The sequence below is a fragment of the Triplophysa dalaica genome, chromosome 18 (assembly GCF_015846415.1).
Source record: "Triplophysa dalaica isolate WHDGS20190420 chromosome 18, ASM1584641v1, whole genome shotgun sequence".
Classification (NCBI taxonomy): domain Eukaryota; kingdom Metazoa; phylum Chordata; class Actinopteri; order Cypriniformes; family Nemacheilidae; genus Triplophysa; species Triplophysa dalaica.
Window position 1 is genome coordinate 18,531,105 of NC_079559.1, and position 15,360 is coordinate 18,546,464.

Below are 15,360 nucleotides of genomic sequence, written 5' to 3' on the forward strand. Positions count from 1 at the left end.
ATGAACAGACTGAGAAAAAAGAAACAAAAAGAGACCATCTTAATCCAAAAGAACTGTGGCAGCATCTCCATGATGATTGACTCCTTAAAAATGAAGCAAACAAAATCATATATTAAAACAAATTTGAGACGCATATAATGTGCCTTTAAATTTTACACACTGCATATGGTACACTTCAAATGTTCACTGTGTTATTGTTCTGTTTAAGAGGTCATTCATTTTGTGTTCTTGTAGCCTTTAAACCACTGACTTGAAAGATCTGGGCTTCCCCTCTTATGTTGATCTGCCTAAACAATTTGCAACAAGGGACAGTTTGTATTATTTCTAAAAGTTGCAGATAAGATATTTTCTCCCTTGTTTCTAAATTGGTGAACGGGACCCATGACGTTTTGCCCTTGCGGTTCCTTTAATGGCTGCGGGTTCCGATCGCTTTTCCACTTTGCAGATCTGTCAACCGGAAACTCTCTAACCAAATACAGACAGTGAGGGGCGTGGCCGGATCAAGACCTTATTTGGAGTTTCCACTCGTTGGCGAACTTGGCACTCGAGGCCAAAGCCAAGCCTACAGATCTGCCGCGCGCCTGCAGTATTTACACGCGATTAACTCTCTGGCAATGACAGCCTTTGAATAACCCAGGCAGTTTAGCTTCTTCTAGCCTGATAATCTACATTAGTCCGTTGCTTAAACAAGGTAGTAGTTTTATAAACCATTGACTGTGTTTGCAAATTAGTTTTAATTTGGAAATACATTTTAAGTTTAGTCTGCTTGCCAACAAAAAGCGCAAGTAATAAAGTGTGACCTTCAACTACAGCCTTACATCCACACATTTATAATAATCTTAATCAATATTTTTCTGTCAGATAACCCTATAAAATGTTACTTTAACAATGACTTTTAACCTTAATTCCTTGTCTTTATGCAGTGTGGTCATGTCAATTTGTTCATTAAACTGACCGAATTCTTTAGACAAAGAAGCACGAATGCAAGTAAAATGACAAGCAGTTGCATCTAGCAATAAAATGTTTTAGCAATGTCATCTAGCAGTGAAAAAGATAAGATCAAACGAATCTTGCATCTTAAGCGTAATAAGGATGCGATGAACAGTCCACATGTATCGTGCATGCTCACCTAAATCTAAACCTTTAAGGTTTCCGTTTATATTCTGAAGTCATTAAAATTGTATAAAATAATATGCAATGTTTAGAAAGGCACAAACGCAAACTGAGGAGCTCTCAATACATCTTTAAAAAGCTTTCACTGTTTGTCCGGTCCACTGCACACAAACGAAGAAGATACCCGTGAAAGTTTATTAGCCCTTCTGTGCTCCGGTCCTTACACTTGCCTTCCTGCCACCGACTCTAATGTTCCACTATGAGGAGCTTCCATGTGACGTCGTGCGGCCGTCTAGCTTTGTGTGTCCATATTTGGTCATCTACGTCACACAGTTTATTCCATCCCACCGTTGAACAAGAAAGCGTTGGAGTTCCCTACGCTCGCAACAGAGCGAGCAGTGCCACACTCGTGCAATCACCACCACCAACAAACCAACATCTCTGTGCTGATCCACAGAATATAACACTTTACAGAAATCAGTAAAAAAAAACAGGCTACAAGCAAGCTCGTGGACAGACATCAGCGCGGATACCGATTTTAAAGGGATTGACATCACATTCTTTCGCTTTTTAGGTAGATTTCAGAAGTCCGGAGATTGATCGGAACGGAACACCTGTGCGTGCTTTTTAATGACAAACTGAACAACTGCTATGACCGGTAAACTAGCGGACAAGATCCCTATTACCATGAGCAGTTTAATCAACTCCATACCTGACAGTCTCTATCCAGAAGAAGACATCCCCACTTCAATGAACATTTTCTCAAACCAGGACTCTATTTCTCACTACTCACAGATGAATACAGGTAAGGACTAAAAGTTCTGAATGAATTAAGCTCTTGTTGAGATTTGTGACCTGCTCGCTGGTTTGATTTTTTTATGTTCGGTTATGGCGCGGCATCAGTTGTGTTGGAGCCCGCTGAATGCGCTTCACTGCTCGGCCCCGTAGCACCTGTTAACACGCGCGCTTACTTGAGCAGCTTGTTTAGTAGGCTGCTAAACTGAACTATTTATACAGATTTCGGACTGTTTAACATCTCTTCACAGCATTTCCCAATCTTTTTCTGAAATTGGATTTCGTAAAACAAAACTGTGTTAATTTGACATTGTACATTTACATAAAAAGCTAAATATGAATAAGCAACTCGCACGTAATATAGGCTACACTTATTTATAGACTCTGATCACATTTTTGTTGTTTCTATTATATATTCTATATTTATATATATATATATATATATATATATATATATATATATATATATATATATATATATGTGTGTGTGTGTGTGTGTGTTAACGTTTGCACTGTAATGAAAATAATAATTTTACCGAGGAATAAATCCAACTTGAGCCTTTTTTCCTCGAAGGAATCCGTGATACATCGGGGCTCTATTTTGGGGTGAAATATATATATTAGGAAAAAGGAGATATTGTTAAACTAGGTAAAATTGTTCCAGTCACGTGATATTCGTGTGAGGACAGGTAAAATCAGGTAATATCATTCCGAGCCCACGCGACAAGGGACACGTGAAACTCCACGCTATCCACTAATACAAACACAGTCGGAATTCATATTTCACATGCTGAATTATAATACCATGTCATATCAAAATCCTTCCGCTTAAAATGCTAACTTTTGACTTACTTGTCCCTGTAAAATCGCAGCAGTCTTACAATCTGTTCTTTCTTAAATATTTACTTTTTGTGTTATTTACGGGATTTGATTAGTCGGTGTTTGCTATAAAGTATTGACCCTGTTTCTGACCCTCCACGCGCGCGGGTGGGCGTTTATGGGCGCACTGTTTTGTTAAAAAAAAATAAAAAAAGTTGTGAAAACAGCCTAAATATAAAGAATAATACTAAATCTCTTCTAAATTTTTGCTAAATCTAAGATATATATTAGGGCCACAAAAGGAATATTACCCGTATTTCAAATCATGTATCATTTAAAATATTGAAATATTTTAAAACCATTTTACATTTTAAGTTTTAAAAAATCTTTACACACTTTCCTGAACTAGTAATCCAGTCAAAAGTAAAATGAACTAAAAAAGACTACTGGCTAATGATTTGATGAGGAGATACTCACATTTAATTATCCAGTTGTTGCAGTTTTCTTAATATACAGCCGGTTTGTTGTTTTTAGTCAGCTTTTATACATCTGTCAATCGAAAGTTTGAATAGTTCATTTATAAACAAAAATCATTTCAGTTCCATATCATAGTGAATATTGTTGGCTTTCTATAACTTTTCTGAGCTTTTAACAACGTTCTTATTTGAGCCACTAAAAATAAGAATTAGCCAAATATGATATTTATTGCGAAGAGTGAAAGGATAAGATCATCCGCCCTCTCGATGTATATTCTGCTGGAGTTTCACAAAGCTCATTGATGTGGTTTTGACTCGTCAGGTCAAAAGAAGCGATGCTTTCCACACTTGCGGGACAGTATTGACCTCATTTCGTTTATTAATATGTGAAACGCAATAGGACTGTTGTACTCCTAAATTAATGTTTTAGTTCTGGAAATAGAAAATATAATACATTTAGAATTATTTCTAAAGTTTAATTGTGTGTTTCTCGAGGAGATCATATTATTTTTTTATAGTATATTTAAAGATTTATAGTTCCTATCAATCAATAATAGTAATACTAATAGTAATAAAAAATATGGTTCACATTAACAGGGTTGTATTCACACACATTTACTAATGTAAGATAAAATATTTTTTTTTAAAGAGATTGAATAAAGAGACTCCTTGGGAACTTTCTGATAAGGACACTTGGGCACATATCTCTGTGGGATTATTGATCACAATGTTCCAAGGTGACAAACCTTGTCCTTACAAAGTGTCCTAACAAATGCCCCAGTCAGAGTATTTACAAGTGTGTGAAATGTATCCACACACACACAATTTGCAATGATCAGGAAAGAAAGATGCGCAATATAAAAGAGTGAGGGGTTTCTCATCCTTGCCTGTGGAATACACCATTTTTCGTTTCTCTTAGTTCTGAATCTTTTCCTCCAGACACTGCACAGCATCTCTTCACACATGTACCCATATGGGTGTTGAACAGTTGCGAGGACCATCTGTAATTTTCATTCTGTTTGTTTCTACCGTAAGCAACAATTGGGTATACACAATGTCATTACTGTAAATGCACGCACAAGACAAAAACTAAGTGAGCCCTCATAAAATATTTATTTTATAAACTTGCTGTGATTTATCAAGTTGTCAGCACTTGATTATGTGAATCATACAGACGTATTAAAATGGTCAAGCGACTAAATACAACAGATCCTTGTTTGGCATTTCAAAGCACCCATCAATTGTCAAAAAAACTAATCTTACTGAAAAAATATGTGTAATAGAGAGGCAGAGAGAGAGTGTAAAAAGTAACAGTGATGTCAATAGAGACATTCTGTTGCCTTACTCCCAAATAAGGTGCAGTCCTTAAATTTTCAATTTTGTGATAAGATGTCAGGGGTCAGATCGATATTAACTGGATTCTTGTATTAAAGATACATTTTCTTTCATCTTTTGGACTTAAATGTTTACATTTTCTTGTTTTATTTTCGCAAAAGGCGATTAACAGAGGTATGCAAAGAAATTGATATCCGTGACCACCTTAAGATTTCATAGTTATCATTGTTAGTAGTTAGTGCATACTAGATGACGTGCATTCTCATAGAAGTAGAGGCAGAACTTTCCACTACCTCTACCAAGTTTCTTTGACAGTATTTTGGTGCGGTTGATTGATTGTTTCCTTTCTGACCCTGTGTCTTACAGATAATATCATGGACTTGGGGATGGGTGGCGAAAAGGGAAGTGGTGAGATTCAGTATGGCTCTGGTGGTTTTCAGTCCGGCCGAACCGGACAGACCGTCACCTACCTGGGCAAGTTCGCTTTCGACACCCCTCCGTCTGGCAGCATCGGAGGCTCGGGTTGGTGTCCCGATAATAACATCATCAGTCTGGTGAGCGCTGGAATCCTGGGCGTGTCGCCGTCACCCGGCAACATCACCAACCATACTTCATCGAGCGGCAGCATGGGCGGCCAGTCGTCAGACATGGAGCAAGTATACGCATCACCTCTTCCAGCCTACTCAACCTGCGGCGAGATCTATCCAGAGCAAGTTTCGTTCCACCACAGCCCGGCCACCTCCTCGTCTTTGCCCTATCCGAGCTCCGACTACCATACCACCTCCAAACCAGGCATGGACGGCAGTCTCTTTTCCATGATCCCAGACTACAACCTCTTCCACCACCAGGGAGACGTAGGGGTGATGGAGCATAAACCCTTCCAAACCATGGACCCTATCAGAGTGAACCCACCCCCCATAACTCCTCTTGAGACAATTCGAGCATTTAAGGACAAGCAACAGATCCATCCCGGGTATCTCGGGGGTCAACAGCATGTTTCCCAACACCATCAGCCTTCTCAGACGCTCACCCTCAAACCCATTCGCCCGAGAAAGTACCCCAACCGGCCGAGCAAAACACCCGTCCACGAACGCCCGCATGCCTGCCCGGCGGAGAACTGCGATCGCCGTTTTTCGCGATCAGACGAGTTGACACGCCATCTGCGCATTCACACGGGCCACAAACCCTTCCAGTGCCGCATCTGCATGCGATCCTTCAGTCGCAGCGACCATCTAACCACACACATCCGCACGCACACCGGGGAGAAGCCTTTCTCTTGCGAGTTCTGCGGACGCAAGTTTGCTCGCAGTGACGAACGAAAGAGGCACGCCAAGGTGCACCTGAAGCAGAAGGACAAGAAACCCACAGACAAGGGCAGTGGTGCAGGGGGGAGCCATGCTTCTCCTCCCAGCTCCTGCGGGAGCGCGGGACCCAGCAGCGCTAATATCATGACCGTTACCACTTGTGCGTGAGATGGACTTGTGCAAAGACTACATGGAGAAGACATGAAGGTTTTTCTTTTCCTTTTATATACACTTGACTCGTATACTCTCTCCCTCTCGATATCCATCCGTTTTCTCTTGGTTCTGTTTATTAAAGTGGCATATTTCCGTAGCCACTATGGACTCAAGGATGGAAAAATAGGCAGTCAAGAGTTCAAGCAGTCAGGTCAATCCACAAGAAGAGCACTTATATACAGATGCAGCACAATCATAAGAGTTTAACTCAGCTCTGGGGACCAGAGCGATCTCTTGAAGCTTTAGCCTTTTGTTTTATTTCATTTGAGTTCAAGGACAGATTTGATGCTGTTTCTGTTTTCTCCAAGTGTATTTCGGTTTGTCATTGTGCACTTTCATTTGCCTACTGCTTTGCAGTCTTTTTTAATTATTGTGAATTATTTAATGTTTGTCTTGTTGTTGTTTTTCAACATAATGTGTATTAAAATACAACAGACAGATATCTGAACTCATTTTAGTATTAACCTGGCTGGCAATATAATGGGAATGCTGTAAGATTCATTTCAGATATTGGGAAAACCTTTAAGCCTTCAAACCTAAAGGCCTAAGGAGACTGAGCATCAAGTGAACGTTAATAGTCTGTTGCAACATTATGTCGCATTATCCAAATTTTTCGGAGTCTTTTTGTAGGGATATGGATGCCGTTTGTAATTGACAGACTGGTAGTGCAATAAATGAAAAACAACAACACCTGACTCACTTTGAAAAGCTTACTTTGTAGAGTTGAAATTAAGACACAGCTGCGGCCTTTACCTGATTCGCTTTATTTGGTGTGTATAAGGGCCAAACTTGCAGATTTGTCACGTACTTCTGGTTGAATCTGGTCTGAGCATTTTGCCGTTCTATTTTTGCCGTCTGTATGCCTGCATGCATCTAGTATCATGTCTTTGCTAGTACTGAATAGACCTACAGCAATACGCGTCCAGTTTAAGCCATCTGAAAATCCTTCCGTTACGGTTACTGTTGTCGTTCCTATCATTGTTTTACTGGACAGTTCGTTTTTATGCTTTAACCGTACAATATTTTTCACTGGGTCCCATTTTATGCACATTATATATTCAGCACACATTTTAACACACACGTACAAGCGGTTTTGAAAATGAAATCAGGCGAAATTATGGTAATGCCTGCCTGCGAGCATCACCACTGGGCAGGACTGATCTTAGGAGTCATTGTTTTGCATTTTCAACGGCTGAGGCCTGCCTGCTGTATGCATGCCATTCAAGACGTTTTTGGATGGGAACAGTTTCGACATTTACTGCTCTCATGGGCAGCACTATATCTCCACGGTTACACATATTTGGATCTGAATATTAACCATGAGCGAGAGGGGGTTTTGTACAGTTAATTATACAAACATATTACTACATGTTTTCTACTTGGAATGTACAAAGCATTGTCCTTCAGTATTACAATATGTGTGTCTGTGCTCGTGTGTGGACCTGTACACTAAGGCATACGCGAACATCCGCATACTCCGAATTTATTGACTGAATGTTAAAACAAAAGGGTGTGTTTACATTTTATTTTCCTGTTTTTCAGTCTTTCTGTTTTCGAAATTGTGTACATAGTGCCGAATGTTTTATAAGTGTGTGTGCAGGAAATGTTGAATATTGACAGTGTCAAATGTGATGCATTCTCCACTGAGTCTCTCAAGTATGAATTGTTATTAACCAACACTGCAAATGATGACTTGCGGACAGACTGAATGATTTGTTTAATAAAAGAATAAGATTATTTGAAGGAAAAAGAAAAGCAAAAATCTGTCTCATTACCTTATAACCAAGCTATGCATACACAAAGCAAATATTTTATAAATATATCATAAAAATATTTTACAAGTACCTCATAATTCTGTTCAGTATATTAGAACTCCGTTTCACAAATTTAGACTAAGTAGTCATTCTCTAATCTATTAGCATACAAAATACAAACTTTATTAAAAATGACTAAAAGACATTAAAATAAAAAAATTACTTTAATTAAAGTAGTTTAATTCTTAACTTTTTTAGCCATGTTGTGCATAAGGTCAGCTCTAATAACTGTGTTAAGAAATAACTAATATTTCATATCATAATTTCGGCTCAAATCACTTCTGTGACATTTCTTCAGGCAGTATTCCTATTGTTTTACCTCCTGGTGAGGGCATTTGTTAAGGTTTTTAATTATGATTAGAGTTATGGCTATAAATAGCTGACAGTGATTTGACCACTAAAATAAATGTGCAAAATGTCCTGGTAAAAAAGATGCAGCGCTTATAGCACTTACACATAGATGTTTATCAGGTTATTTTCCTTGCAGCTGAGTTAAGAGTTTAAATGTTATATTTATCTGGGGTAAAAACTAAAATTGTACAAATCTAATATTGATCTGGAAACTCATCTACATACAGTTGAAATTTGCCGAAAGCTAAACAGGGATTTTCAATGTATGCATTGACATTATTGACTTGAATAATGCATCGATATGGCCTTTAATGTCAGGATTGTGTACACAAGTAAGTTTGTAGCCTCTCTTACTGTAACTGAAGGGAAATGTTGCAGAGAGGATGGGTTGGTTTCCTGTTGGAGAGTGTAAATGTTAAGTTGTGTCAGTAGACAGGTTCAGGAGCATGTATCTTCAAGGTCCCTCCTCTGCTTTTTTTTCGTTATTAGAGAGATATCTCCATATCTAAGGCACATATGGTTTAAACAGTATTGTATTTAAAATAGGGATATACACGAAAACAGCTTCTGGCTGATTTTTTTTCTTTCTGTGCCAAGATACATCGTAATGCAGCGCCAAACTGCAGCAGTAAAAATAGCAAAGGCAGTTCTCACAGATCAGACCCTGTGGAGTTGTGTATACGTGTGTGTGTGTTTGAGCAAATTCAAACTCTGATGTATGGAATACAGAGGTTTTAAAGAAAATGGTGTTTCTTTTAAAAGCTGTGTTATGGAAAGTTGTTAAGATTAAAAATCGTGGCATTTAAATGAAATAACCATAACCGTCTATATGCTAAAACAAGTCAAAACATCATATTCATATTAACTCTGATAAATTTTATTAGCTAATAAAAGTCTTCCTCACACCAAGTTCTGTAAAGAAACAAGCAATCGTGACCTCCGGAGAACTTGTGTGTACGTGGTGTGTGTGTTTGAGCATGCATGCATGCACCTGTATATCTGTGCTTGAGTTCTTCCATTTCCGGATTTTCCACCCTCTTTTTAAATGTCTGGGACCATTCAAGAATTGCCAAAAAAAATGAATTGTCTTGTGTGCTGACCATGTAACTAAGCACTATACACTATCAGTGAAACGTAATGCCCTGCTTCAGAAAGAAACGTTGATTTTTATCTTGTCTTGTTTAATTTCGTCTGAATATAATAAGTAATAATTAATTTGCTGTTATTTGAAGAGCCTGAGCAGTTGTTTCATTCAGAGCTTTACTAGGTGGTCTGATAAATAGAAATACAGATATCGCTACAAGTCTCACAACTCTACTCCCCCGACGTCACAGATTCGGCATGAGTGTTCACTGTCTGCCTTTGGATCAGAGCCAGAAGGAACAGCCTTGTTTGTGCCAAGCGGGATGCAGGCTCAGCTGCCCTGGAACAATATGCACAGAGGACACCACAGAAATGTAAATGTGACCCCAGTCAGCTCTGAAGCAGGCCCTGTTTCACAACACTGATTCACTGTTTACCTGATTCTTTTGCTCTCTGTCAGTCCGTCAATATGACTGATTCACTAACATACGATTGCAAATGTCCACTGTGCTATACATGGTCAATGACTTCAGAAATTAATGAAGTTTTCCTTATTGATGTCCATTCAATTTCAAGGTACTGAGCTGTTCAGTAATGTTTACGGTTTACAATGTGCAGATAAATAATTTATCATATGGTCATCTTGGCCAATATTTTGGTATCCACATCTTACTGCATGTCTTGCATGTCTCTTCTCATATGGAGGCACATAGAAAGTGATCACTTTTGTGAGTATAAAGGATAAAACTGTGGGTTCAATCTCACCAGACATTTTTACCTCCGATATACTTCCATTGCCTTATAATAAGGTCACGTGTTAAAATATTTAATTGTTTGAAGAAATAATTGATGTTTTGTGGGGAGGAAATGTTCTCTTGAGTTCGCATTTTGTTGTAAAATACATGTTTTCCCGTTGATGCGTACTTGAATACACAAATGAATAAAATACAACTGAATCCACTGTGTAATTTTTGTGTACAACTATGACATTTAGTAAAGAATTATATCATGCATAATATAAAAAGCATTGATAGGACAGGTAGGCAATTATGAAATTTTCAAAAGCAAACTGAGTGGCCAACAAAGTCGGCTATCACAATTCATAATGGGGTTGCCAGCTGTCACTATGAAATATGGGACAAAACTTGACCTGTGCAGCAGCAGTGATAGTAAGCGTATGCATGACGTCATTGCTCTGTCTGAATGGTTACATACAGTACTGTAGAGTATTTTGACATTTTAGCACAACTAGATGCACAATAAAGCCGTTCTCATTTACATACTTTCCGTTTCTGACACAAATTAGTAAAATAGTAGGCTAGGCTACATGTCCGTCTGGGTAATAAACCATATGCATAGCCTATGTACAGACAAACTACATTCTTGTTGCTGTGCGCTTTTCGGTCAAAAAGAAGGGTAAACACCGCAAAACTGCTTTGCGCTCGCCTCTCAGTATTTGAGTGTGTGCGCGCGCTTGGATGCGAGAGTGCGTGACGCGGAGGTCCGAGTGAGCGTTGCTGTAATGCATGCTTTGCAGATTCAGAAACAAAGCCGCATTTAATGTAAACTGATGCGCGTCAGTGGGCTGTGATAAAATGACAGGTGTCGTTTATAGCATTCTCACGTGTCTTGATAACCACCACTGCTGCTGCTGTTGCTTCAATCCGCGGAGCAGTCAATAAACAAGACATGGGAAGTCACGTATGGGACGAATCAGGCAGGCTCAATATACGGGATTGGCAACCCGAATTGTATAGCCACTAAATCTTTTTTTAAATGCCATTCCCTAATTGTATTTATTAATGTGAGGATAGCAGGTAATCTAAGCAGAAAGTAAACTGGTGAGATTACAACGTTTGTTTGCGGTTCAAATGCATTATAATAACAGTTTGCCTACAGCAGTACCTGTTGCGCGGCTTCAGTTTGACCTCTTAGCTTGCCGTAGTTTAAATCCTCGCGACCTCTGACTTCAAACAAACTTCTCTACTTCCTGCTCGCTCTTCGGCTCTCAAAGGCTATGAAAAGGCAATGTTCTTAAATCAAAACCAGTATATTTCGACTGATTTGGATTAAATTGGAGCGCAAAATGAGCTGGTATGTATGAGGACTGATTTATTCGGTGACAAATGACAGTTATTCGTTAGTTTTCTGACAGCGTTCAATGTCGGTGTTTGTGTACCGAAACCCAGCGTGCTGCCTACCTAGACTGCATCGTCAAGCTTTACATCCGATGCGAACGTTTAAACTGAACCAAAGAAAATGACGCCTTGTTAGGATGCTGACGAGTTTTGAAACAGTTGTTGACTGCTAGCTAGCGAACTCGCTAAGTAGTTTTACAGTTTAAAACTATTTAACGAATCTTTTAATCGTCGAAAAATTAGCGGGTTATGGGGTGTTTGTGATTCTATGTAGACACAATTCTAGGGTTTTCTTTTAATTATCTTATTTTAGTTAGTTTTCTTCTCGAGTTAGCTAGTTAGCTTAGTTTCTTTTCCTTACAGAAGTCCTCTAAGGCATGTTTACATTCTTAGTACTGTGGTTCAGTTCTTAAACACTGAAGTCTCCAAAGTGTTATTTAAATGTTTGTAGTTTTTTGCATATTTATAATGACATTGTGCTGTTGTGGATGTCAGTGTAGTGTTTGCTGCATTTCAATAAACATGTATAAGCACTCAATACAGTTCATTACAGAGTATGAGCTCATTACATTCAGTTCTTGCTTTTAAAATATATTGCTGTGGGGCTTATGGTCTGATGTCCTACCATACCTTCTAATAAAAACTTTTGTAGTTTGTTTTTTAAAAACTACTAACTAGAAACCAATATACTGTTCTTTTAAGGACTGTATTATAAGAAGGGATTTATCTTTATTGTTCTTGAACATAGTGTGATTCTATTATGTCTCTACGTTTCTGTCGACCAAGTATTTGATTGGCTTTTTTGTGTGTCATGTGTATCAATTTGTAAGTGAACTGGGGAAAAGCATCACTGTTACATCACAAAGTTTCGTGGATTTTTTGTGTGCTGCTTTTTGTTATTTTCCACCTTTTTTGACACACTTATGTTAGTGTTATGTAGAATAATAAAATAAATGTAAACGCTGCCGCATTTTAGAAAACACTCAAAATTACTTTTGAATCTTGTAAATTAATGTTTCTATGTGCAATCAGGTTTAATCTACAATCAGACAATTAAAACTATAAATAAAAATACATGTTTTTATAATACGATTTTAAGAAATACAAAGATGTGTTTGGTTTTGGAATAAAGCAACTAATTCAAACATCACAAATACCTTTATCAAGACTTGCAATGTGGCGTCTGGTCAAGACTAAACACAGGGCTTTTGACAACATGAAAAGATGTAGACAATGTTGTCTTTTAATGAACACAATTTATAGGGTTATACACCAAGAATAGTTATTAGAACACTTAGGCCACATTTGCTTTGTCTGTGTGATGCTAGAATGATTCCTTGCATGTAAAAAATTTGATAATATCTTAATTCATAAAGTTGCCCCCTGCCTTTCACTCTTGAAGTGTTTCTACATGCGGACGCCACAGACTGGACGAAACGTCACTTTTCCAGAGCAGAGGCGAGACTGCTTTCTGGCTTTTTCTTTGTGCTCTTGTGAGACATTCTACAATTTGCATGTCCAGAGCTTTGACTTCTAGGATGTGGAAATTGGAAACACGTCACAGGACCCGACTGAAAGGTCAGCGCCTTGCAGAGGACGCTTCCACTCCAGTGTGCTTAGCGTCAGGGTGAAGGCCTGAATAAGCTCTTGTTGAAAGGAGCCTTTATGAAGCAGGCTGACCATTGCATTCATGCCAGGGACTCTTGCAAGATAGAATGACGTTGTCATTCTGACACTCGGGTCATCGTGGCAATAATTGTCGTTCCCTGGTTGTCAACCAAGTCTCTGTGCTGCTGAGCGGAGATAAGATCCCGGAGTATAAAACTGCAGGCGCACCGGATAGAGCTTTCGTTAGCAGAGTTCTCCACTCGGTCTGATCTGTAGCGTGAGTCAAGTTTGCCTCTTCTCTACGTGATCTTTTTTCTCCAAGTCTGAACGGAGCTTTGTTTGTACCTCTGTCATTACTTCTGTCTCTCGCGTATGTGATCATGCTGATAGCGTAAGGCCTTAGATTACAGAATAGGGCACTGTTCATGATTCTGTGTGCATGTGAAGGGAGAGGACTTTGTTTAGATTAACATGAAAGCCTGTCTTTTTCTCACAGAAGGATTAATGTTGCCCTGTATTTAATTTCTAGAGATCAGTTGGGCAATCAATCCAGTCTTCAATTCAGATTATAGATCTTGGAGTTAGGACATTAGCTCTTAAACTTTTGAGATTTCTTCTTTGGCACATTTCTTCTTTGACATGTTTATATTAGTCTTATATTAGTAGGGTGCATCGCGAGTTAATAATTCTGTGAGTCATACGTATAGACACATTCTTCAAATCAATTGGATGATTCACTGAAAGATTTGCCTAATGGACAATTTTAGTTCCCTTTCTGTCGGTTTCTCGACGTTGTGTCGAGAACGACAGATGGGGTTCGCTCCTGAGAACCTATCAACTCTGACTACTATAGAAAAGGCCAATGAAATTTGGCGAATGAAATTTGCATGCCGGGCTCCGCCCCCGGATATCCGGTATAAAAGGACGCCGGCGTGCAGCATTCATTTACCTTTTGTTCTTCAGAGCCATCGACTCATGAATACAAAAACTGAAGTTTTTTCTTCCTACAACTACACTGCCGGATCTAAGACCTGTCCCAGCGGATCGTCCCTCCTGCAGCGATCTTCCCCTGGGTGTCTCGGCGGCTCCAGTGGTGTCAGAGCTATTTCTACAAAAGTCCTTTTCAGGACTAACAACTCTACAGCGTGGCATGTCCCGCTGTTCTCTTGGGTGCGGTACCCTCATCGAGGAGGGGGATGGACACGAGCGCTGTATTAGGTGTCTGGGCGTCCAGCACGCCGAGGCAGCGTTCAGTGACGCATCTTGCCCGCACTGCGGGCAGATCGTCATGCAAAAGTTGCGGTCACGGTTGGCTGTCTTCCTACAGGAACCAGCCAACATTTCGTCTGCTACCCGGGCCGTGACATCTGTGGCTAAAACCCAGATCTCCGGACCGGTTAGCGGCGTTAGTGATTTGGGGACTTCTGCGGACGCAAACCCGCCAGCCAAGCGCTCACGGGCCGCTCGCACCCCAGCACGCTCTTTTGGCCATTCCCCACCCAGCGGTGGCACACCGTCTGGATCCTCCTCTGCGCATTCGGCAACGGATCGCAGAGCGGATGAGATGTCGATCGCAGCATCGGAGGGAGAGATGCCGACATCCGACAATGAAGATTCCGAACTCCCCCCCCCGGGGGGTAGAGCTCAGGAGGAAGCAGAAGTCGAGATGTCGGTCATGCTAACCCGGGCTGCCGCCAGCATTGGGCTGCAATGTACGCCATTGCCTCTACCCCAACGCTCGCGGTTGGATACTTGGTTCCTGGGGTCGGAACGTGGTGTCAAGCCACGCCCACCCCCGGTTCCATTTTTCCCGGAGGTGCATGAGGAGCTGTGTCGGACCTGGAGCGCCCCTCTCACGGCTCGTTCCTCGCAGACCAGCTCCGCCTCCCTCACCTCCCTCGATGGTGGGGCAGCCAGGGGCTACGTCGAAGTCCCCCAGGTGGAGCGTGCCATTGCTGTGCACCTATGCCCGCAAGCGGCTGCCACCTGGAGGACCCGACCTCGTCTCCCGTCCAAAGCCTGTAAGACTTCTGCTTCTCTGGTGGCAAAGGCTTACAGTGCTGCGGGCCAGGCTGCCTCCTCTCTCCACGCCATGGCCATCCTGCAGGTCCATCAGGCCAAGGCGTTGAGAGAACTCCACGAGGGTAGGGCCGACCCGGGTGTCATGCAGGAACTCCGCGCCGCCACTGACCTCGCTCTAAGGGCGACTAAGGTGACGGCGCGGGCCCTGGGTCGGACGATGTCCACTCTGGTGGTCCAGGAGAGACACCTCTGGCTTAACCTTGCGAGTATGAGTGACGCCGACAAAGTA

General features: G+C 40.7%; 2 protein-coding genes across 3 annotated transcripts in view; both read left to right on the top strand.

The window, feature by feature from the left end:
- Window positions 1–1,498: 1,498 nt before the first annotated feature.
- Window positions 1,499–6,495, top strand: egr3 (early growth response 3). The gene is made up of 2 exons (XM_056729971.1): window positions 1,499–1,918; window positions 4,905–6,495. Exons 1-2 carry the CDS (start codon window positions 1,765–1,767, stop codon window positions 6,008–6,010), a joined length of 1,260 nt encoding a protein of 419 aa, XP_056585949.1. The 5' UTR covers window positions 1,499–1,764; the 3' UTR covers window positions 6,011–6,495.
- A 4,746-nt stretch (window positions 6,496–11,241) lies between these two features.
- bin3 (bridging integrator 3) overlaps window positions 11,242–15,360 on the top strand; it is a 50,901-nt gene continuing 46,782 nt past the window's right edge. The window contains exon 1 of one of the 2 annotated variants that reach the window (XM_056772486.1): window positions 11,242–11,397. In XM_056772486.1, coding sequence (XP_056628464.1) covers window positions 11,390–11,397 — 8 coding nt within the window. In that variant the 5' untranslated portion in view covers window positions 11,242–11,389. The remainder of the gene's footprint in view (window positions 11,398–15,360) is intronic. The other variant, XM_056772485.1, reaches the window with a different exon arrangement.